Source organism: Ciconia boyciana, chromosome 15, assembly GCF_034638445.1.
Source record: "Ciconia boyciana chromosome 15, ASM3463844v1, whole genome shotgun sequence".
In the NCBI taxonomy this organism is placed as follows: Eukaryota; Metazoa; Chordata; class Aves; order Ciconiiformes; family Ciconiidae; genus Ciconia; species Ciconia boyciana.
In genome coordinates, this window is record NC_132948.1 from 9852119 (window position 1) to 9875266 (window position 23148).

Genomic DNA, 23148 nt, shown 5'->3' on the forward strand with positions numbered 1-23148 from the left:
GGGGAAGGCTGAGAAGGGAGTGGTAATGAAGCTCCGAGTCTCTTCGGTGTGTTTGCGGGGCTGCTTTAGAGAGGGACGGAGAAGGGGCCTGTCGTGCCGTGAGGAGCGGGACGCAGCACAGGCGGCGGGGAAGGGTGGTAGAGCGGGAAGATCAAGGCCGTGCCCGTCGCCTTTCCCGCACCGTGGCTGGTGCCTCGTGAACCGGGGGGAGCCTCCGTGCCTTTCGCACCGCGGGGGAAGCGGGCCGGGAGGGCTCGGCCGCTGGCGGACGGCTCTCCCCCCCGGTCCCCGCGGCGGCGGGCCGGGGCCGGGGCCGGGGCCGGCGGGGCCGGCGCTGCTCCCACCTGCCCGCGGGTGGGCGTGGGGCGGGCGGGGCCGCTAGGGGCGCCCTCGTGCGCGGGCGGGCGCGGCGCAGTGCGCGGCCGGGAGGGGCCGGAGGGCGGCGCCGGTCGCTGCCTGCCCGGTGCGCTGCGCGCTGCCCGGTGCGCGGTGCGCGGCCCGCCATGAACAGCATCAAGAGCGTGCCGGCGCGGGTGCTGAGCCGCCGCGGCGGGCACAGCCTGGAGGCGGAGCGGGAGCAGTTCGACAAGAGCCAGGCAAGGGCGGCGGAAGGGGGCGGCGGTGCCCCGGTACCGGCTGCGGTGCCCCGGTACCGGCTCGGGGCGGCGGCGCTGCGGGACCGGCCCGCTCCGCGGGGCAGCGCCTCGGGGCGCGCCATGCGCTGCACGCGGGGCTTTCCCGGGGGAAGGGGAGGGCGAGTCCCCGCAGGGTCCCGGGGACCCCCCGGTGGGGCGGCGGGGCCGCCGTCCGTCCGTCTGTCTGTCCGTCCGTCCCTCTGTCCTTCCGTCCCCGCTGCCGGCGCGGCGTACGCTCCCCCGTCCCCGCCTGCCCCACCGCTTCCTCCCGCCGCGGCCCCGGGACGGTCCCGCGTGGGCCCCGGGACGGTCCCGCGTGGGCACCGACTCGTTCCGCCGCCCCCGGGCCGGGCACCGGGGCCATGTCCCCGCCGTGCACCGCCGCCCCGGCGGGCAGCAGAGCGCCGGGCAGGCGGTGTGTCTCCTCCCGGGCCTTTTCGGCAGGTAAACACGGCCGTCGGCAAACAGTGGAAGTTCTGTGGCCCCGGCCGTGCCGGCGGGAGCGCGGCCGAGCCCGGGGGCCGCCGCAGGCAGGAGCCTGGGGCTGCCCCCCGGTGCCCACCTCGCCGGTAACGCGCATCTCTGCATCCCGGCGATGCCCCGCGGCGGCACGGGCCGCCGCGACAAAACCGGGGGCTGTTTTGTACCGGGAATGGGTCACTCCCCGCGGCTCTGGCTCACACGAGGGGTCCCCCCGCGGGGGTCGGGGTGCCCGGCCCCGGGGAGGGCGGCAGAGCAAAAAGAAAGCCCGAACGCGTTTGTGCCCCGCGGTGTCCGGCTCGGACGGGGGTGTCTGTAGCCCTTCCTGCGGCCCCCGCAGAGCGGGCGATGCTTGGGTGCCAACGGGGCTGGCGTACGGCTTGTGGGAAACTAATTACTCCGTCAGCGTGGGCAGGGAGGGACGGAGGGACGGACTCGCTGGCTGCCCCAGCAAAAATAATAGTGCTCTCCCAGCACACATCCTCTGACCCCTCTGATTTTGCAGGCTGCAAATGCATTGCAGATATTTTTCCTCTTTGCCCCGTTGCGTTGCTGGTCCTTCCCCGGCCCCGGGGCTGGTTTGGCCCCGGAGAGCGGCAGCAAAGGCAGGAGGCGATTTCGGGCCTCGCGGGGTCACGGTGCCGCTTGGCCGTGCTGGATAGGAAATGGAGCTTGTTGGGTTTGGGGAGCAACATGAGAAAACCAGCAATTCCGGTTCCCTCTGGACACGTCTCCTTCAACCGTTGCGCTGGGCACCACCGATAAATAATCGTGGTGGGAATGCTGCCTCGTGCGCCAAAAGGCAGCCTGTGCCGGCCGGGCGGGAGCACGTCCTTCCTCTCTCCCACCCTTCCACGGCGTTTTGGGCTTTTTGGTGGGATTTGTGCCCCACAGGGTGCGACTTTGCTTATGGCTGCAGAGATGCCTTGGGCAGAGCCACGTACGGGGTGAGCGGGTGGTCTCTCTCTATTAGAGCTAAAGTTGGGGCTCGCTGGCTGACGGTCACATTCAGCACCCAGAACTGACCTTTCTTCCAGTGTCTGCTGAAAAACTGTCCTAAAGGAGCTTTATCCTAATGTGGCTTCCCGTAGCAGTACTTCGGGTGAGAGCAAAACTGTTCCAATGTTGATACATGGGTATTGATCTGCCTTTTATGTCTAATTATAGCAGCTGTGGAGACGGCCGCTGGTCGCCTTTGTATCACGGCGAGGCCGGTGGCATGTCCCCTCCGTGTGCCTTCGCCGGCTGAGGATTTCGCACCACCCTGGAGAACAGTGCTGCCGAAGCTGAGCGCCCCATCTCCTTTCCCCTGGCGAAGGCCGGGGCAATGCCCACAGGTGTGGCCAGGGGTTGCCGGCCCTGGTGTGACCCTGGATGCTTGTGGGTGATATGAAGGCCACCTGCTTTCCCTGAAAATGCTTTCTGAGGTCTTGTGTCGGGGTGATGCAGACGTCCCCCTCGGACCGGCTGCGCGTGGGAGGTGGGAAGCTGCCGTCCCCGCAGCGGGCGCTCACTCTGCAGCTTGGCAGGAGGCAAAACTTGCCCTTTTCTGCACCCAATTTTTGCTTTTCTTAAACAAGAAGGTTAAAAATCCAATGAGCTCCAGAACTGCCAGGAATACAACGTGTGTGACTGCCTAGTGGTGCTTTTTTTGGTGTAATTTGGGAAGGAGAAGCATTAGGAAAGGAACTCCAGAGCAGCCGTTTGGAGTTTGGCTGATCAGGCAGCCCTCGCGCTGCCCGGCCGGGGAGGTTTCCAGCTTGACGTCTTGCTGCCAAAAAATCACTCCCTGCTGCAGCGTCATGCCGGGACCCGGCATCCACCTGCCGGGTGGAGATTGCGGCCCTGCGGGATGCTGGGGTTTCGGGGAGCCGTGGGCGGGGAGGATCATGCTGTAATTGAAAACAGCCTGGAAAGAAAGGGTGGATGTAAACTGCGCTTCTTCATTTGGGTGCTTTGATCCTGGCTTTAGTCACCGGCTTGGTACGTGAGGGCTGTGAGTAAGGTGTTCGGGCTGCACCTGTGTGGGCTCCCATGGCCAGGCAGGTTTTGGGGTCAGACCCCCCCCACCGGCAGGGCCGGGGCTGCACCACTCCCCGGCGGTGATGGGGAACTGTCCGCAGGTGGCATGAAGGTTTTGGCCAGGCTGACAACGGGGACCTGCCCATCTCCAGTCGTGCCAATGATGTCCCAAGAGGCTGGGTCGAGGGTGAATCTCCCTGTTTGGGAGCCGTCCTCCACGACCCAGCTTTGCCGGGCAGCCGGCAGGAACATCCTGAAGGCACACGTGTTCCAGGCTGCAGCGTCACGCTGTGCCCATCCCTGATCCCAGCATCCCCTTTTTGGGGACCTCCTGGCCAGCCTGGGGTTTGGAGACAGCGAAAGCACACCTGAGCTGGCAGCCCCGAGGGACTGGCACTCATTCAGTGCCACCGTGGTTTATTTGGGACCACGCTGGACACGGCGTCTCTGTCATGGTGGTGCCGCAGGTGGGCTGGGGGCTGCCCCTGCACCGGTCCGCTCCTCTGTGCTGGACATAAAATGGCTCAGTTGAAACCTCTGCGCTGAATCACCAAGGATGAAACTAACCTCTCTGGCAGCTCCTGGGCTGAATTTTGGCTGGTCGGGCTGGAAACGAGCTTATGGGCAATAAACGCAATAAAACCACCAGAACCAATGGGAATTACGGCCTGGTTTTGGGATGGGCCAGCAGGGTCCCAGCCCTGTCCCCATCCTGCTGGGCAGCCGAGCTCCCATCCCCAGGGACATGGGATGGCATTTCCTTTCCGGGGGTCTGCCCTCGTCTCACGCATCGGCCCCTGTAGCTGCACCTCCTCCCGGCCCCACGGGGCTTGAGGCTGAGCCCTGCTCCCACTGATGGGCTGGGACGAGCGTGGTGTGTCGGGATGAGCGCGTCGTGCTGCTCCCACACGCCGCAGGCAGTGAAAAATCCAGGTTTGGGAGATGTCTGCCCTGCTCCCCCCGCCATGCAAAGCACCTCAATAAGATGCAATAACCTGTTTGGCAGCTCTTCGCCGCAAGATGCATTTCCAAGCCCTGCCTTGCAAAATTGTCGGCTTGTCGCTTTCTGGTGCGTGATAAACCCTGCTTTCTGTCAATAAACCATCACTTTGGTGTCATACTGGGAGGTGCCGGCAGCCCTGAGGACCCGTGGCACATCATCTTGCCAGCTGAGCCGAGGTTGAGGGCACAGCCTCTCCACCGGCTCCAGCCTTTTGGGTGGCTGCAGAGATGCCAGGCGCTTTGGGAGAGGCGGCTGCTCTGCAAGTGCCTGTTCCCGGGCACTCCAGGCTCGTTAACCTTTGGGGATAAGAGGATTACAGCAAGTCACCGGCTTAACTCTGCTGCTGCTTTATGGCCCCACATGGCGGGGTAATGCTGGGGCTTCCCCCAGCACGGGAAGGGCAAAACCGGTGTCTCTTCCCAGCGACTGGCCTCAGCGTTTCGGGGCTGGCTCACTTTTTGGGATGCATTCACAGTGTTTTTGCCACTGTTGTGCCTGGCTCATGGGCGCAGATGTTTTGGGCTCATTGGGGACAGATTTGGTGTATTGACACCTGCAGCATCGCCCCTTTGGCAGGGCGTCAGGTTCCTCCTGCATAAGTCAGGAGCACTCGATAACCTGGCGTCGGGTTCCTCCTCCTGCAGGAAAGCGCCTCAATGCGGAAGCGTCCCCTGGACAAGCGGCTGTGTCAAAGCAGGTGCTTTTCCTGGGAGGGGAGATAAGATTTTTACAAGGTTTTACAGCTTGTGGGGCTGCAGGGAGGGACCAGGTTTCTCTTCCGGCATGAGCGCCGGTGGCGGGGCCGCTTCCTGCCTTCCCAGCTGGGACCTTTTTCCTCTGCCGGTGACTGAGGGCTCACAGACATGGGCACAGACCAAGCACTCATGTGAGGGCAACACAGCCCAGCTGAGTCTGCAGGGACCTGGGGAGGAGGAGGAGGAAGATCCTCATTTGATCACAGGAACTCAGTTTTGCAGCCTGTCATCACGTGGGAGACACAACCGACTGCGTCTGGAGTTGTCTTTTGGAATAAACCCATAATTTAAAGTGTGCTGTGATCAAACACATTAAAATATAGATAATACTCCTCTGATAATCACATCGCTCTGGATTTTTGCTCCACTGAGATGGGCATCGTGGCTGCCACTCCCTCCTTGCTTGGGGGCTGCATTTTCCCCACGTGTGCAGCAACACGGTCAGAAAAAAACCCCACCACCCCCTGGTTCAAAGGCTCCTTGTGATTAGAGAAACAACCCTGGAATTTGGCATCTTGCTGTCGTGCTTTCATGCTCCCCGGGCACGGTGCTGAGTTCAGGCTGCAAAAATGCCATTTGTTTCCTGGGACAGGGACAGCAGGGAGCATCAGCAGCTGAGCAGCGGTAGTGGCCTGGCTCCGACTGATTGTCCTGGGGATGGGGGCTTTTAACGGGCTGCTTTGATCATGGATAAAAAAGCCTATTTTGATGTGTCATGAATGGCTTTAAGGTGACAAATGTGTTATAAAATTCAGGGTATTCCCCAAAAGCACCAGGTGGCCAGGCCGTTCCTAGCTGGCAGTGCACCCAGCTCTTCGCGTTGGGGACCGTGAGGGTCGTGCTGCTGATGATGGCCGCTCTCTCCTCCCCTTGCAGGCCATCAGCATCAGCAAAGCCATAAATACACAAGAAGCACCGGTGAAGGAGAAACATGCCCGCCGTATCCTTTCCCTTGGCTCGCCTGGATGGTGTGGAGGAGATCCAGTGCCGAGGCAGGAGGGGTTTCACCCTGCAGGGCTGGAGCCGTGGGAGCTTTGGGAGATGGGAGACCCATGCAGAGCTTAGTTAGGGGATGGCATCGGGTAGGGTCATCCATCAGTGAAAGTGCAAAGAAGGGCAGTGCAATAAAATTGCGTTTCTTTGGCAATAAAACGCAAAGGGCCTCGGTGTGCCCTGCAGCAGGGGAAGGTGCACCAGAAAAAAATAAATGGGGGTTTTATCTGCGGGTGCAGCATTGCGCCGGTGATCTCTCTGCCTGCGGTACACTCGGTGCGTGTCCCCTTTTTAATGAAAGTTGAACAGGAATAGTCCCCAGCCCCGCCTCTCCCCTGCTCCCATGTGTGTCCAGTTGGCCTTGACCGCAGGGAAGGGATCATCCTGGGGACGCACCACGAGAAGGGAGCGTTCACCTTCTGGTCCTACGCCATCGGGCTGCCCCTGCCCAGCAGCGCCATCCTCAGCTGGAAGTTCTGCCATGTCCTGCACAAGGTCCTGCGTGATGGCCACCCCAACGTGAGTGTCCCCTCCGAAACGTCCCTCCTGTGTTGCTGGCAGGGGGAAGTTTTTGCCTCTTGCCAACATCCCTCTGCACAGAAGGTGGGTTTCCTTCCCTACCCCAGCCACCCTTCCCAGGCCATGGGGCTGTGAAGCACTCTTATCTCGCATCTTTGAAACCTCCCCATGCAAAACCCCAACCTCTGGTTGCCATTGAAGGGCTTGAACTTCTCCCAGTGCTTGAGTGGCATAAGGGGCCGGATCCATCCCCTTCCCCAGCTTCAGGGCAGGCAGGCAGGTGCTCGCCCAGCTCCGTGCCAGCCCCAGCATGCCGCATCCCTCCTGCTTTTGTCCCCAGGTCCTCCAGGACTGCCAGAGGTACCGCAGCAATATCCGAGAGACGGGGGACCTGTGGGTGAGTGGGGCAAAGCGGAGATTTGTGCCTTCCTGGGGGCTTTGGAGTGGGTGCTGAAAGGCATTGTGGGCACGGGGAGGGCAAAGCACCACCTGAAATAACCCATCATCTCTGACTCCACTGGGTGATGGTTACGCACATGGTGAAGGGCAAGAGGGTGAGAACCGTAGGGGTGGCGCGGGTTCGCTGGCATACGTGGGCTCTGCCAGATCTGGTTGCATCGCTCCGGATTCACCATGTTTCCCCTCGTGTCTCTGGCAGGGCCATTTGCACGACAGATATGGGCAGCTGGTGAGCATCTACACGCGGCTCCTCCTCACCAAGATCTCCTTCCACGCCAAGGTGAGAGGCTCTGCCGCCTCCACACCCTGCCATGCTGGGGTATGGGGCTTCACCAGGGGTTGTGTTGCATCAGCAAAAATATTAGTAGCAACTGCTGGGTTGGTTGTTTTTTTTTTCCTTTTACAAAGCATCCCGAGTTCCCCCCGAGCCTCGAAGTGTCAGATGAGGTGCTGGAAAAGACTGCGGGGACGGACGTGAACAACATGTAAGTGTCCTGGCAGGAGCAAAGCAACCAGTGCATGGTCGCCGGCTCCGTGCCACCTGGCTGGCAGCATCCTGCTAACGAAACGGCTCCTATTCAGGGCAGCTGTCAGTGTTTTATAGATTGGTCAGATGGTGCCTGATTCCTCCTGCACCTGCAGAATGGTGAGGAGCATAAATGCAGGGAGCAAAACCACCAAATTCTTGTCAATCTGAGCCCTTGCTGGCGCAGGGACCTGCAGTGAACACGAGCAGCCAGAGCAAGGATGTCTCTGCCACTGGGTGATGGGGTTTTGGTTTTTTTTGGCAGCTTTCAGCTGACGGTTGAGCTGTTCGACTACCTGGACTGCGAGCTGAAGCTGTCGGAGTCAGGTGAGGAGGCTGCAGATCCCTCCTGCTTGCCTCGGGGCTCTTGAGCAATAGTTTCGCTCTTTGGCCAGGAATGGAGTTCCTGCTCGGGAGGCTGAGGTCAGAGACTCGGGTCCTTCCTCCTCCTCCAGTGAGATTTCTGAGGCGGTTTCTCAGCCGGATTCCCCTGTTGATGCTCTGTAGAGGCGGTTGTAGGAAAATATTTAAGTAATGTGGCTGGTTTTAGTCCACCTGAGCAATGCAGAGCATTGTTTTCAGAGCAGTGCTGCTCTGAAGTATGTTTTTGTTTCTTTTTGGTACAACCATGTTAATCATATGCGTTACCCAAATCCTTTCTATCCCCCCAAAGCAGAGGATGGGGCTGTACCTCTTTCTAAATACTCATTTCCCCTCGTTGAAATGCCTCTGGGGAGGGCTGGAGGCCCCTGCCTGTGTTTGCTTCTCTCGCCTCCTTCTCCAGGAATTTTTAGATGGATTAAAAATGCAGCGGTTTCTTCTTCCGTTGCGAGTCAGGAACATGGAGCTGCCCTGGAAAACAGGGCACAGCGGGAGAGACCGTGCTCCCGGCTCCTGTCAGCCTCCTGCTTCTCCTCCTGACCCAGTTATACAGAGAATTTATATTCATAAATACTTTAAAGCTGAGTGAGGAAGAAGCCAGAGTGGCTATGCTGGCTGGATTTCTGCCAAGGGAAGGGATCCATTTCTGAGCCGGGGCAGGCGAGGCTGCGGTGCCGGCGGGCCCGTCCCCTGCCCCAGGATCCTCTCCCAGCTCCTTCCATGATTAAATAGAGCAGAGCAAAACCCCTCGCCTTCCCCGGCTGCATTGTGCAGCGGCAGCTCCCGATGGCAGACGACCTGCCTTTGCATCGTCCCGGGGTTAAATCCCTCCTTTTTGGGGTCAGGGTATCCGGGGCAGAGCTGAGCACCCCCTCCCTCTGCCACCACAGTCCTTTTGGGTGTTTTTCTTGCACGGAGGGGAGTTGTTCCCAGCTTGGTGGAACAGGACGAGCAGCAACCCTGGTGTTTACCCTGTGTCCTGGCAAAGCCACATCCGTCGTGGTTAATGATCAAGCCGAGTCGCCTGGAGTGGGACAGCTCTGCAAACACGGCGCCGGCGCCTCACCGCGCTCAACCCTTCAGTTTTCAGGCAGCTCAACACCTCGATGGCGGTCTCGCAGATGTCGGCGGTGCAGTGCCGCCTGGCCCCCCTCATCCAGGTCATCCAGGACTGCAGCCACCTCTACCACTACGCCGTCAAGTTAATGTTCAAGCTGCACTCCTGTGAGTCCCCGGGGATTTGCCCCGTGCTGATCTTTTCCCGGGTCAGGCTTCTGGCTGGATTCTCGGGGATGAGGCTTGTGTGGATGGAGGCATCTGTCGCCCTGTCCCCGTATCCCAGCTGGGCTCCAAGGACCCGCTCCATCCCACACAGACATCCCAGATGAAGGAATTAGAAGGACTTGTCCTTGATGAATTCAAACCGATGTGCCTTGGCCTGCCAGCCCCCTGCACAGGATTGCTGGGCAGCGCAGTGCCGGGGCCTCACGCGGGTGTTTTGGGGTTCCCACACCTGCCTCTCCCTGCGCTGCGTCCCTGGTCCCTATGCCAGGGATGGGGACACCCCAGTCCCGTCCTGACCCCTCACATCCTGTTCCCACCTGGCCTTTACCAGCTGGCTTTTGCAGCTAGATAGATCTGGGCATGTATGAATAAATTTGCAGCCCTGGATCAGTCACAGCTGTCCCCCCATCACTGCAGGTCTACCGGCCGACACGCTGCAGGGCCACCGAGACCGTTTCCACGAGCAGTTTCGCAGGTAACCTGGGGCCAAGGTGGGACGGTGGGGTCCCCTCCCTCCTGCCAAGCCCCCTCCCCACCTTCCCTGCAAGCGGTTTTTCTTTCCTCCCTCTCCAGCCTCAAAAACTTCTTTAAGAAAGCGTCTGACATGCTGTATTTCAAGCGGCTCATTCAGATCCCTCGGCTGCCAGAGGTAGAGCAGGATTTTGGTTCTGTGCTTGTGTGTGATGCTTTTGATGATGTGGAGGGCTTGTGGGTTCAGGGTGCACAGGGGTGTCCCCACAGATGGCTTCGGGGTCTGGGGACACTGCAGAGGGACCTGCTGGCACATCTCAGCAGCACAGGGATGGCTGCCTCCCTTCCCTCAGCGGTCTGCCTGCAGTAGTTCCCAAAACCTCACGTGATGCCACCACAACTTCTTGTCCCTGCAGAGCCCGCCGAACTTCTTGCGGGCATCTGCTCTGGCTGAGCATGTGAAGCCAGTGGTGGTCATCCCTGAGGAAGCCCCTGAAGACGAGGAGCCAGAGAACCTCATTGAAATCAGCACGGCTTCCACCACGGAGCCGCAGGTAGGGGCACAGGGATGGGATGGGAACCCTGGGACGGGGGGGACACAGGTACCCGCAGCCTGGCTCAACTCAGCACCCTCTGTCTTCCCCAGATCACCTCGGATGTATTTGAACAAACCTTTGGGCCACCCAATGGCATTCGGGACGACAGGTATGGGGGTCCACGGTGGCGAAAGGGGGGCAGCCGCCACCATGTGGGACCAACCTGCTTCTCTCCACAGGGATGCGCAGATCGAGAGCCTGAAGAAGGAGGTGGACATGCTCCGTGCGGAGATGGAGAAAATTAAACTGGAGGTAAAGCCTGATCGGGGAGCTGCCAGTGTGGGAGAGGGGGGTGGGTTTTGGTGCTGTAGCATGGAAATCTCGATGGGATGCAGCAGGAACCAGGGTGCTTGCACCCAGCGTCACATCTTGGGGCTTCTCCCAGTACCAGGACCTGACTCCTGATGGAGATGGGGTGGGGACACGTGAGAGCTGTCCCTTGCTGTCCTGGACCTGCTGTTTGCAGCAAGGACAGAGCAGCTGCAGGGGCCAAGGGGAGAGCTTTCCTGTGCATCTCGTGGCTGCTTTGCCCAAATCGCAGCCGGGCACCTGGAAGGGATGTTGGGGAGGGCAGAGTGGCTGCTGGCATCGGTGCAGGGCGGTGCCCGAGTGCCTGATGGTGTCCCGCAGGCTCAGCGGTACATCACGCAGCTCAAGGCACAGGTGAACAGCCTGGAGGGCGAAGTGGAGGAGCAACGCAAGCAGAAGCAGAAGGCACTGGTGGACAATGAGCAGCTGCGGGACGAGCTGGAGAGGCTGCAGAGGGTGAAGCAGGATAGCGACAGGTCCCAGCGTCTCTGTGCCGAAGCGGAAAGTAGGTGTCCTACAGCACCCGTTGGCCATAGGACACCTGCGCCATGGTTGCTGATACTTTCTTGCCCTGTCCAGAGAAAGCCAACGCCACCGAGATCCGCTACACGAAGCTGAAGGAGAAGCACAGTGAGCTCATCAACACGCACGCCGAGCTCCTGAGGAAGGTAACGCTGCTGCCTATGCCAGGCAGGGACCGACTGCTGCCTTCATCCCTCTGCCACCGCCAGTGTGGCTCGTGTGAGCCCAGCCCCACTCCATATTGGTCCCATTGTCCTGCACCCAGGGACCTCTGAGCACCAGCTGGGGGGCACCCCTTGAATTCATGTCCACTGGTGGTCAGTGTTTTGGATGCCATGAAAAAGGCATCTCCAAGCTACTCCCCCAGCCACAATTCGGGCAGAATGAGCATGGCAGTGGTGAGGGTCGCCTTCCGAATGCCCGGTAATCCCCGTGTCCCCGCGCAGAACGCCGACACTGCCAAGCAGCTGACGGTCACGCAGCAGAGCCAGGAGGAGGTGGCGCGTGTCAAGGAGCAGCTGGCGTTTCAGGTGGAGCAGGTCAAGCGGGAGGCCGAGATGAAGGTGAGCCAGCGCAGCCCCGAGTCTGGCCCTGCCAGCCTGGCGCCAAGCCCTTCCCAGCGCGGGAAACATGGTTGCTGTGCACAATTTGGGTGCAAGGGGTAAGGGTGGTTGTTGGTGTTGGTCCCTGATCCGGGAAAGAGTTGCCCTGGCTCCTCAGGAGGGTGTTATTTAATGTGTGTTTCATTCCCTTTTGCCCAAGTCTGCCATTTCTTCCCCCAACAAAATGCCACAATGCAAATTGATGGGTTTGGATGCTTTCATTCTCCGGGCCCCAAGTTGGAGGCTGCTCCCGAAATTCCTGCCCTGGGGAAACCACCCCCCCTGAGATCTTGAAAACCCCTCTCGCAAAACGCGGCCAGGCTTGTTCCCACTGTTCTGGCCATGCACCGGTGCTGAGCGGGGCCAGAGCACATTTGCAGCAGCTGATCCCCCGGCATGGGCGTGCGGTTGCAGCTGGAGGACCAGAGCGTGCAGATGGAGCAGCTGCGGCAGGAGCTGGATGCCCGGCGGGACGAGCTGGACCAGGCACAGCGCTCGCTCAGCCACGCCAAGCAGGTACGAGGCTGGGGACACGGGATGGACCCAAACCTCCATCACAAATCCCTGTCGTGCGAGATGGCACCCCTGCCACCACTGCCAAGCCAGCGGTGCAAACGGCAGCCCAGGGAGCTGTCATGGGGCTGAACGCGGGTCCACCCCATCAGCGTCATGAGCTGGGCATGTCCTCAGCTCCCCACTGCATAACTGTTGGGCTTGTGACATGGTGACAGGTGAGTGACAGGGGTCTCCTGGCCCCACTGGCAGGCAGGTGCAGAGCTCAGCGCCCAGGTGGAGGCCTTGCACGCTGAGAAGGAGGTGCTGAGGCGGTCGGTGAGCGAGAAGGAGTGTGAGCTGCTCTCCACGCGTGGCCTCATCGAGGAGAAGGAGCTGCAGCTGAGCCAGGAGGCGGACAAGGCCATGAGGGAGATCCGTGAGCTACAGGGCAGGCTTGTGGAGAAGGTACAGTGCTGTGTAGAGAGCCCAGTGTCCCTGTACTTGCCGGGGTGGGTCGTGTTTGGGGGATGCTGAGCAGTCGGGGGGCTCAGCTGAGCCATCGCCGATGTAGCTGGTAGGATATGACTTGCACCAGCAATAATGGGATGCTTGAGTCTAATCCTGCAAAGGGGCTCTTGAGGGATATGCTGGTGATGGGGCCACGGTGATAGGGGTCCTGTGTCCCAGTTGTGCCACTCACCTGTTCCTCCTGCCCCACAGAGCAACCAGGAGCAGAGCCTGCAGCAGAAGCTGCTGGATGAGCAGTTCGGCATCCTGCAGGAGACGGTGCGGGAGGCAGAGGACATCCTCCGTGACGCGGTGGCCAAGCTGGACGACCCGCTGCACGTCCGCTGCACCAGCTCCCCGGGTATGTCCCGCTTGACCACGGGGGCTGCAACCTGCAGTCCCTTCTCCATCCAAGCTAATATGGATAACGTTGCATCTCAGCTTCCCCCAGGCATTTTTTCCTACCAAACATCATGCCCAAGGAGGTTGGGGTCAGATTTCCCAGGGATGAATTTTTAGCTCTCATCTCCAGCACTATTTTGCTCAGATTTTAGTGCTGTTCCCCAGCCGGGGCCATGAAGACCTGAGCTGTCTTGGCTTCCACTCAATGGTGCATTGTGGAGTCAGCACTCGTGCTTGTTCAGACACTCGGCAGCCTGACTGTGCTAACGAAGCTAAATTCATTGCAGATTACCTGCTCAGCCGAGCGCAGGCGGCGCTGGAGTCCACGGACGCCCTGGAGAACGGGCACGCGCAGTACGTGGCCTCCATGGCAGGTACCTGGGGCTGGGGACCGGTGGCATCGCTTGCATCTAGCTTTTATTTTTACACATCCAGCAGCCCCCAGCTGCTTTGGGGCCATCAGCAAGCGTGCAATGCCCTGGTGATGGAGGCATACAGCAGGTGGAGTTGGTGGGTTCCCATGCACTCGTTCAAGGGGCGACCTGCAAGCTGGAGGGCTCAATACCGATCTCTCCAAGCTCTTGTACTGATCCTTGAGTGCCTTCGAGGGCGAGTCGCAGCCCCCAGGATATGGCAAGTGGTGCCCTGGGCTGGCAGCACCTGACCATGTCCTCTTGCCGGCAGATGCCGCGGGGCTGGTGGGGGCTCTGGCCCTCTTCGCACACCTGACGGCCGACACCATCGTGAATGGCAGTGCCACGTCCCACCTGGCTCCCACTGACCACGCTGACCGTGAGTGCCGTGTGTGGATGCAGCGGGTGTTGGGGGGGGTGTGTTTTTGCTTGTGGGGCTTGTTTTTGGGGTAGCTGTGCCAAAGCCTCCTCCGCCAGGGGCTGGATATGGAGCAGATCTTCCCCAGGGGCAGTACAGTCCCCCCAGATCCCCGTGCTCCCCTTCCCAACATTCCCTCCCGTCCAGTGCCCCTTCCTGGGCCAGGAACATCGCTTTGCTCCTGGAAACCGATTTATGCTCTTCTGCAAGAAATTTGCTGGATGCCACCAATGCTTGGCATCATCTCTGGGGCCAAGGGGAGGAGGAAGAGGAGGGTGGCAGGGCTGAGATGGGGGATGCCCCTGCCCCACGAGAGGCCGGGCGCTGACCCATCCTCTCCCCAGGGCTGACAGAGACGTGCCGGGACTGTGGGCAGCGGAGCCTGGACTACCTGGGCGAGCTGAAGAACAAGCAGACACTGGGGCACGCTGAGCTGGGGGACGTGCGGCAGGCACTGCGGGGGGTCCTGCAGCTGGCCCAGGTAGGAGATGGAGCCCAGTGCACCCACCGACTCACCCTGGGCTGGCAGGGTGGGTTATTTCCTGGCATTGGTATTTCCTAAAGGAAAAATCAAAGCAGACAGTTAATGCAGAAGGACGTTGCCTCCCTTTGTCAAGGTGGGATGTTTGCTTGTAGCCTTCTGGCTGCACCTCAATGGACAGCTTTTTTAAAAAAAAAAAAAAAAAAAAATCAAACCATGGCTTTCCCCATTGTCCAGAGCTGAAATGGGAGACGCTGGGTTGGAGTGACCACTTTGGGGGGGCTTGTCCCCCATACCCACAGATTCTGGTGCTTTCCTTGAGCCATCTCAGCTGCCGAGCGCCAAGGCCCTTCCTGGTGGTGCACGGAGGCAGTCACCCTCAGATCAGCTAAAGTCTTTCAGCCCAGTAACCCCTGCGGAATAAAACTTCCCAACTTTAAGATATTTCTTCTTGTGAAGCCCCCATTAGTCTTTTCCATTAAACCACTGTTAATTCAAAAGCTGTCAGCTCTCCAGAACCTTCTGGATCCCTGCCCTGCCGAAGCTGCTCCTATGATCGAGTTTTGTCACCTTGATGGGGCATTTCTTACCTCTGAGGTCCCTGTGCCATGTTTGCTGCAAGTTGGTGGCACATGTGCCTCCACCCTGGTGGTCTGCGGAATGCTGCTCCTGCAGCTTCATTTATTTAGGGGGGAAAAAAGGAGTCCGATACCTTAGTTCAGTATAATTCCTTACAAATATTCCCTTCTCTCCCTTTGCCTAAAACCTCCTGGTGGCTGCTGCCTCCTCCGGCAGGAGCTGAGGCCCAAGAGCTTAGACATCAAGCAAGAAGAGCTGGGGGACATGGTTGAGAAGGAGATGGCCTCCACCTCAGAGGCGATTGAGGATGCCGTCAGGCGGATAGAGGTGAGACGAAGCTGCAGGATGGGCCATTTTGGTGCCTCGGGGCAGCAGTGTCTATTCCTCCTCCACCCTGCTTGCTGTGACAGCAGCATGGTGTCCAACCCTTCCTCTTGTGTTTCCCAACAGGAGATGATGAGCCAGGCCAGAAATGAGAGCTCCGGTGTTAAGCTTGAAGTGAACGAGCGGTGAGTTTTGAGGGGTGGTGTGACACCCGCGGGCAGTTTTCTGTCCCGTGCCCATACCCGGCTGGGCTGTCCTTTACTCCAAAGCTGCACATGCAACCTGGTGCTGCATCATCCTGATGCTGAGCATGAAATTCTCTTTAGGAGGGTGGACCTTCATCTTGTGGGACTAAGCCACTTGTTCACAGCTGCTTTGTGGGCTGCTTAGAAGTAACCTGCAGGCTGGCTGGTCTCCAAAAAAGACCTGTTTTCTAACTGAGGCCAAAGCCTGCTTCCCTGGACACGGTGTCGGAGGATGCTGAACACTTTTCTCTTGTTTCCCTACAGGATTCTGAACTCCTGCACAGACTTAATGAAGGTCAGTACTGCAGAAACCTAGCTGGGGCATCAAGACTGTGCAAAACTGTACCTTCCCACCATTGGCAGCATCAATCCTTCTCTTTAAATCCCCATCGAACACCAAAACCTGTTTTGCTTTGTTCCAGGCTATTAGACTTCTTGTAATGACATCTACGAACCTACAGAAGGAGATAGTAGAAAGTGGCCGGGTAAGTCCTCCCCTACACTCGTCTCTGCACCGACATGAAATACAGGAGCATCTCCCACAATTTGCAGAAACACCGGCTGAATTTTGTGCTTTCCCGTGTTAGCGGTACTCTGGCAGTCTTGCTCACTGGAGATGGGCTGCTCAGCCCTGTGCTCTCCGCAGACATTGCTGTCACCTTTGCAAAGCCTTGTCCATCTAAAGACGATGGCCCAAACTTGTGTGTGTTAAACCCAGACCAAATTCACAGACTTGGGGCTCCAAAGTTAGTTTTCTCGATCTGTGTTTAAGCAGGCCAGTAAGAGCGGTCTGAAGGACACAGAAATGCTGCCAGTCCCTTGATTTATGGCTTTGTATATGAATTTATGTACTGTTATATTTTATATTGATATTTTATGTGGATTTATGGATTTATATATTGTTGTATAGTAGAAACAAGTTAATACAGGCCATAATATTCTCATAACAACAGGGGGCAGCAACAACTCAGGAGTTTTATGCCAAGAACTCGCGCTGGACCGAAGGGCTGATCTCTGCCTCCAAGGCGGTGGGCTGGGGAGCCACGCAGCTTGTGTAGGTACCCCCGGGACCTCTCCCACGCCGCTGCATGGAGACGCTCCTCTCTGGGCACGGCTCCGTGTGCTTGTGCATGGGGCTGGCCCACACTTCTGCATCGCCCGATAACCCAAACTGTCCTGCTGCTGAGTCTGCATGGAGCATTATTGCTTGTTCCTTATAGAGCATCGTAGCCTGGGTCAGACCATACGGTCACCAAAATAGGGACTGCCAGTTCCTCCCTGTCTGCAAAATGTGAAAGCTGCTGCAATCAAATACTCCATGTCCTGGTTGCTGCTCAGATGGTTGTGGACAGGGTGGTTGGGATCAGGGCAGGGTATCCCCGTGCCCGTGCAGGAAATATGGGGGTGTTTTTTGGACAAAGCTTTAAAATTATCATCCACTTCATTATGGAGACGCAGTTCTACCTCCGCTGATATTTTACACCCATCCAAAACTTCTGGATCTGGGCTTTGAGTAATTGCTTTGTAAATGAACTTTAAATAATTACAGGCAACGCTGCTGGTTCAAGGTCTGATGCTGATTTCTAAGGGTATAGCAGGGTAAATAACCTGCGCTTGCTTCATAGTGCACGGCGAGTGTCTCTAATACGATCTCCCTTCTGATCCGTAACACAGGGAGGCAGCAGACAGAGTCGTCCTGCATACGGGCAAATATGAAGAACTGATCGTCTGCTCCCATGAAATCGCTGCCAGCACGGCCCAGCTGGTGGCTGCCTCCAAGGTGAGTGTCCCAGCAGGACTGTCTGCATGTGGCTCCTCAAGTTTTAAGTCATTTTGTTCCCACGGTGTTGTCCCACGGATGCTTTCGGGCAGCAGTGTGTGGCCATCCTGTCCGCCAGTCCTGCAGCCTTCTCCCAGAGGAGGGAGGAAGGGAAACTCTTACTATTTTCAAATCAGTCTGTGATTTTAATCCATGTGTCTTCACCTGCATTAATATTGCCACAATCTAGCAGGACTTGCCTCAGAAATGAAGATGTGTAAAAGCTCCTGTCTTCTTCCTGTCAAGCTGATTATGTAAAGAAAATGTTAATAACTAACAAGAAACCCCAAATAAGCAACTGCGGGAGCCAGCATTGCAAATGATGGGTTTTTGGTCCTTGCCACCTTTCCTGTTGGTGTGGGCGAAAGCAATGTGTAGAGGTTTCAGTGAGCAAATAGGGATGCAGGTTGGGGGGAGGAGGACCCACACTGCTTTTTACAGCAGATGGTTTTAAAACTGAGAGCATGGTTAAAAAAAAAAAAAAGCTCTGTCTTCACCAGTGCTGCTTATCTGTGTGTGCTTGGCTCAGGTGGGAGTAGAGCTGGTTTGGTGTCCTGGGGCTGAAGGGCCTTGCAGGGATCACCTTGTCTGGCTGTGATGGGATCATCAAGAATAAACCTGTGGCCATCTGTCCGTCCTTTTCACTCCCGGGTTTTCATGCCCAAGGACTGTTCTGATGTGGTGTGATCGGTGTCTCTGCTCTCACGCAGAACATGGCTGCCTGGGGGCTCCCATGACCTCGTGGGAGCCAGTGTGGAGGTGCTGTGGTGGGGACCCACAGCTGTCCCTGTTCTCTTTGCAGGTGAAAGCTGAGAAGAGCAGCAGGAACCTGGGCCGGCTCCAGGAGTGCTCGCGCAACGTCAATGAGAGGGCGGCCAACGTGGTGGCTTCTACCAAGTCGGGGCAAGAGCAGATCGAGGACAAAGGTGAGATTTTTATGAAGAAAGGGGACAAAAAACCACCCCACATCCCTTTCTGCCCTAGTGAACACCCCAAGGTGCCCCTCTGGCTCTGCTTTGGCATGAGGGTCCTCGGCAAGGCGTGCGCTCAGTGAGGACCCCACGCTTTTCCCCACAGACACCATGGACTTTTCGGGCATGTCCCTCATCAAGCTGAAGAAGGAAGAGATGGAAACACAGGTATGGCCATGAGGGTGGATTCGGTGCTGCCACCCTTGGGCCGGGCTGAGGTCCTGATCTGGACCCGCGTAGGGGGGGTCCCTTCTTCTGCCCCCCCCAGCATGGCGCTGGGGATGGCGGTGGGGGGTCGCACCCCGGGGTGCGCAGGGCCCAGGATGGCTGTTTGGGCACAGGTGAAGGTACTGGAGCTGGAGAAGCGTCTGGAGGGTGAGCGGGTGCGCCTGGGCGAGCTGAGGAAGCAGCACTACGCCCTGGCCGGGGCCTACGACGCGGTGGAGGACGGGGAGGCGAAGCCGGCGCCGGCCCCCAGGCGAGGCATCCTCAGGAAGCCCCCCCTGGCCCAGAAGCCTGCCCACGGGGAGGTAGGGTCCCCAGAGGATAAATATACACGGGGGGTGCGTTCACAGCACAAAAGTGACTGATATTTCGCTTTATCCCCCTCTCGTTTCAGCCCGAGCGAGACGCCGGCCCATACCTGCCTCACGGGGCAAACTTCTAGCAGGGGCTGGCTGTGTTTTCAACAGATCACATTGCCTTCGCGCTGGTGTGCCTTCATGCGCGGGGGTCTCCTTACCGCCCGGCCTGGAAAACTGGATGTTTTTAAAAATTATTTTTTTTTCCTTCACTTGATTCCTATCCATAGAGCAGGGGGGGCTCCTGCTGGCTCCCCGGGTGGCAGAGGATGCCTGCCAACCAGCTCTCCTGGTTTAATTTAATTTGGGGTTTGTTTGGGTTAATTTAAAAAAACAAAAAAAAACAAACAAAAAAACCAAACAACTTTTATCAGCACTAGAAGTTTTCAGTAAATGTAGCTCTCTACTGTACTGCTCAGACCCTTTCAAAGAACTGTGAACTGTTTTTCAAGTAGGAAACTGTTGGGCTTTTCTTGCAACCGTTTTTTAAATTCCCCTTTTTCAGCCTGAAGAATAATTTGACTTTGTTTCGGCGTGGGATCAGCCCTCAGCGGGGAGAGAGATGTTAGCCTTAACTGGCACAAGGAGCAGGGCTTTTGTAAGGGAAAAAGCAGTTACTGGCACACACTGGCAATAAGGATAGAAACTTATTTTTTTTCCTTTTCTATTTTTTATTACTACAGCAACGTCAGGGGATCAGTTGCATTATGTTTTATATTTAAGCTAATTAGCAGAATTAAATCTAACCGTGGCTCCTGAGCCCCGGGATAGAGAAGTCTGCAGCAATAAGGAATTACTGATGTGGAGAGACACAAGAGCAGAAGAAAAAAATCCTGTCAGCTGTATCTTCCCTTGGAGCTACTACCATGATGTAGACTATTAAAGAAGCAATATTTAAAATACATGTTGCAGTGCCTGGTCAGCTTGTCAGTGGGGAGGGGGCCGATGCCAGGGCTGGGGCTGTGGCGCTGGGCTTTGCTGGTTGAAGCAAGCCGGCCGTGAACTGTGGGGCAGCAAAAGGCAATGAAGTGCCTCGAAGGAATTAGCTAAAGCGCTGCGGCAGGCTGGGGTTTGTGGGGACACCGATGTGTGATGTGGCTCTGTGCCCAGCAAGGGGTGTGTGTATGTGGTGTTTTATATATACATTTTTTATATATATATACACACACAGCTGTATGTGTGTATATACATACCCCACATGTAGATAGATACATGGGTGTGTATATATATATATATACAGATCTACACACAAATATATAGATCTTGCTCTATAGCTACCTAGCTACATAGATATGTAGCAAACTATATATTGTATTATGCTTTTTTCCTCTGTGTACATACATATGTAAGTGTATACATATGTATGTGTATTTGTTTAGGCACACCTATCTAGATATACATGTATATCTATACCTACACATAGGTATCACTGTAGATACAGACATAGCTATAGAGCATCATGTCTATATGTACTAGGTATAGGCGTGCATAAATAAATCTATAGATACGTCTCTGTGTAGCTGTATGTATCTATGTGTGCCTATATATGTATTTTAATATATATATGCATGTTTGCATATTTTTATCTAGATACACACACACATATATTTATGTGCATATGTGTGTGTATCGGTCTGTATTTATGCAGTTGTCTCCGTTGACATGGCTGTAGTTGCTAAGGCAAGACCCACCCCCTGCCCAGCGTGAGCAGCTCCCCAGGGCAGAGTAGCACATTAATTTCTGCTGCATATGATCACCACGTGGCTCTTGCTGGTGACCAGGGTGACTGGCAGCCTTACTGAACGTAAGTAGCTTAAATAAATAAAAAGCAATCCAGCCGCAGCAGGATGGGTGCAAGATCAGTGCTGCCTTCCAGCTTCCAGCCAGGACAGCGATTACCTGCAGCCGCTCATCAGGCCCATTGGCACATACATGATTTTGTTTATTCTGCGCTTACCTGGGAATATCTGCAGGGCTGAGTGTCACCGCACCTCTTGGTGCAACGTGGATGCGTCAGTGAAACAGCAAGCCTGAAGCATTCGGAGCTCAGCGAGGATGCCCACAACAGGGGAAACACAGCTCCCTGGTATTTAAGAGGAGATTTGTGAGGGTCCCTTTGAAAAAAAGCCTACAATCAACATTTTCATCCAATGCCTTGTGCCCCCCCCAAACAATTACAATCAAATTTCATAAAAGCCACAGTAAAAACCATGGCTCTTAGTTCCTATGATTAACAATAGACTATAAAGCAGTTAACTAGAATTGTAAGTTGCTGTATCTCAAGAAAACACTTTTATAGGGTATTTCATTATTTATTTTAGTTCCATAGCAGTCTCATGATGACTTAGCATTTCCAAGGTTACATGTCACAAAACACTACAGTTTAATGAACAACTACTACAGGCAGCGTAGCAAGCAACAATTCTCATTTCCCAAACAATTGTACGTATAAAGTGCATTCCACATTAAAAGGCTTTGGTGTTAATACTGGTGTTAGTGGGCAAGGCAAGCAGCTGATCTAATCCTGCGAGTTACGTCGAGATCTTCTCCAACCCAAAGATTTATGTCCTTCTCAGCCTTTCCATGAAGCTACGGAGAATCTCTTATCTACAGCAGCGGCAGTGGAGAGCTGGGAGAGGGTTACCCACCCCTTACCAGGGGTGACAGCTGCCACATCGAGTGACAGTGTCGATTGAGATGCAGCAGCAACCATGGCCAGCTCCGTACTTCTGAGTTTCGTTTCTTTCAGAAACATTTTCTCTTAGTAAAAGGAAGTGCTTTCCGCAGTAGCTCGCAGTCTATTTATAGATGGTGATAAAGATAATTTGCTGGGAGACTGACATCATCCTAACCATTCACAACATTACATTTCATAATGGAAATACTGATTAATCAAGAATGCTAGTTTTTAAATCTCACTACCGTTAAGTCTAGCCACAGCTATATTTAAAGAATTCAAAAATAAAGTAAAATGTGGCTTTGAGAATGATGCTATGGGTAAACGTAACTTGTTCAACACCACTGCTAGTTCACTATGATTTACTTAAATCCATACTTACAGAGGCTGCAGGTGAAACAACCCAGGCCAGCACATACAAAGTCTCAAAAAATATCAGCAAAAATAAAAACAAGGTCCAAAGGCCACTTAAAGTGTAACCTATGTGCTAAAGTAATTTTTGTACCAAAATTAAGCTTACTGTCCAGGCTAAGATCTTCTTAACTCCTATACATTTTGGAAAGTATTTGCTACTTGTAGCAGACAAAAAAAAACCCAACATCACAACTGCAAACTATGTATGCAAAGGTTTATTTTAAGACTCCATCAAGACAGCCTGCTGTGCAGGATCCAATTTGCTAATGACTTTTAAATACCATTATTGTATCTGTGGAGAGAGGAAGATGTTTAACTTGATGTGCTACCGAGAACAAATTCTACTCAGTACCTGTAACAAAAGCAATGGAAAATAATCAAGCAAAAGCTGTGTAATACTACATTCTGCTCCCTTCCACCAAGGTTAGTACAGTACAACTTAATTTTCTTGAAGCAGCTTTCAAACAGCCTGTTATCACAGCCCTTCCCCACCCTTTGGCTCCCTCAGCAGCCAAATCTCCAGTAACCACAAATTAGTTTGAACATGAGCACACAAAGCAGCTGAAGTTCACTAACAGCATTGCTATAGAGAGCAAAGTTTACAAAACACAAGTGTCTCTGAGATCATTGGGAAAAAAAGGTCCATTGAAATCAAGCACACAAATGGAAAACACTGCCGTTACATGCTCTAGGAAGTCAGGTAAAAAAAGCTTCTGTAAAAGTATATTTTTAAGAGCCCTTAATTAAAGCCATGAACAGCAGCCACCCATTTGCAAGGTATTTTATTTCCCTTCTGTGCCTAACGTGCCAGTAGCAGTGACTAAGGCACAAGTTATGTGCATCTCGGCAGTACTATTTTTAGTGACAGTATTTCCTGAATAGCCCAATCAGAAAAATGACTTGGGAAATACAGAAATGTCAGCTAATACAATCATTTAACAAATGCCTCATAGGCATGCAAGTTTAAATCAAAACAGAAAAATACAAAGATGGTATGTATTCCCCTTACTAACCATCTGCCCACTGCTGGTAGCAGTGACAACTAATACACACACCAGCCCAAAGGACATTATTACATTTCCACATTTCTCCACAATCAGCATTTTCTCCTCAATCAGGTGGTCTTGTTCCAGTGCTGAGAACTGCAGCCTCTTTGTCACCTCCCATCCTCTACAGGATGTGGCCACCTTCTTTCAAGACTACTGAATCTCTCAGAAATTAGCCCATCCTGAGCAGTGGTTGCTAGAATAATGTGCAACTTTAAG

At 55.3% G+C, this 23148-nt stretch overlaps 1 protein-coding gene across 1 annotated transcript; it reads left to right on the forward strand.

Moving 5' to 3' along the window:
- Positions 1 to 429: 429 nt before the first annotated feature.
- On the forward strand, positions 430 to 19925 carry HIP1R (huntingtin interacting protein 1 related). Its single transcript, XM_072880281.1, has 32 exons — positions 430 to 596; positions 5772 to 5835; positions 6265 to 6407; positions 6748 to 6804; positions 7066 to 7146; positions 7275 to 7351; positions 7658 to 7719; positions 8857 to 8997; positions 9475 to 9532; positions 9631 to 9706; positions 9945 to 10082; positions 10175 to 10233; positions 10304 to 10376; positions 10755 to 10938; positions 11013 to 11101; positions 11402 to 11518; positions 11972 to 12073; positions 12323 to 12517; positions 12773 to 12920; positions 13249 to 13335; positions 13646 to 13753; positions 14137 to 14273; positions 15069 to 15179; positions 15303 to 15361; positions 15686 to 15716; positions 15844 to 15906; positions 16375 to 16475; positions 17096 to 17201; positions 18043 to 18166; positions 18318 to 18379; positions 18553 to 18741; positions 18831 to 19925. The coding sequence occupies exons 1-32, from the start codon at positions 504 to 506 to the stop codon at positions 18876 to 18878; spliced, it is 3183 nt and encodes a 1060-aa protein (XP_072736382.1). The 5' UTR covers positions 430 to 503; the 3' UTR covers positions 18879 to 19925.
- Positions 19926 to 23148: the final 3223 nt, after the last annotated feature.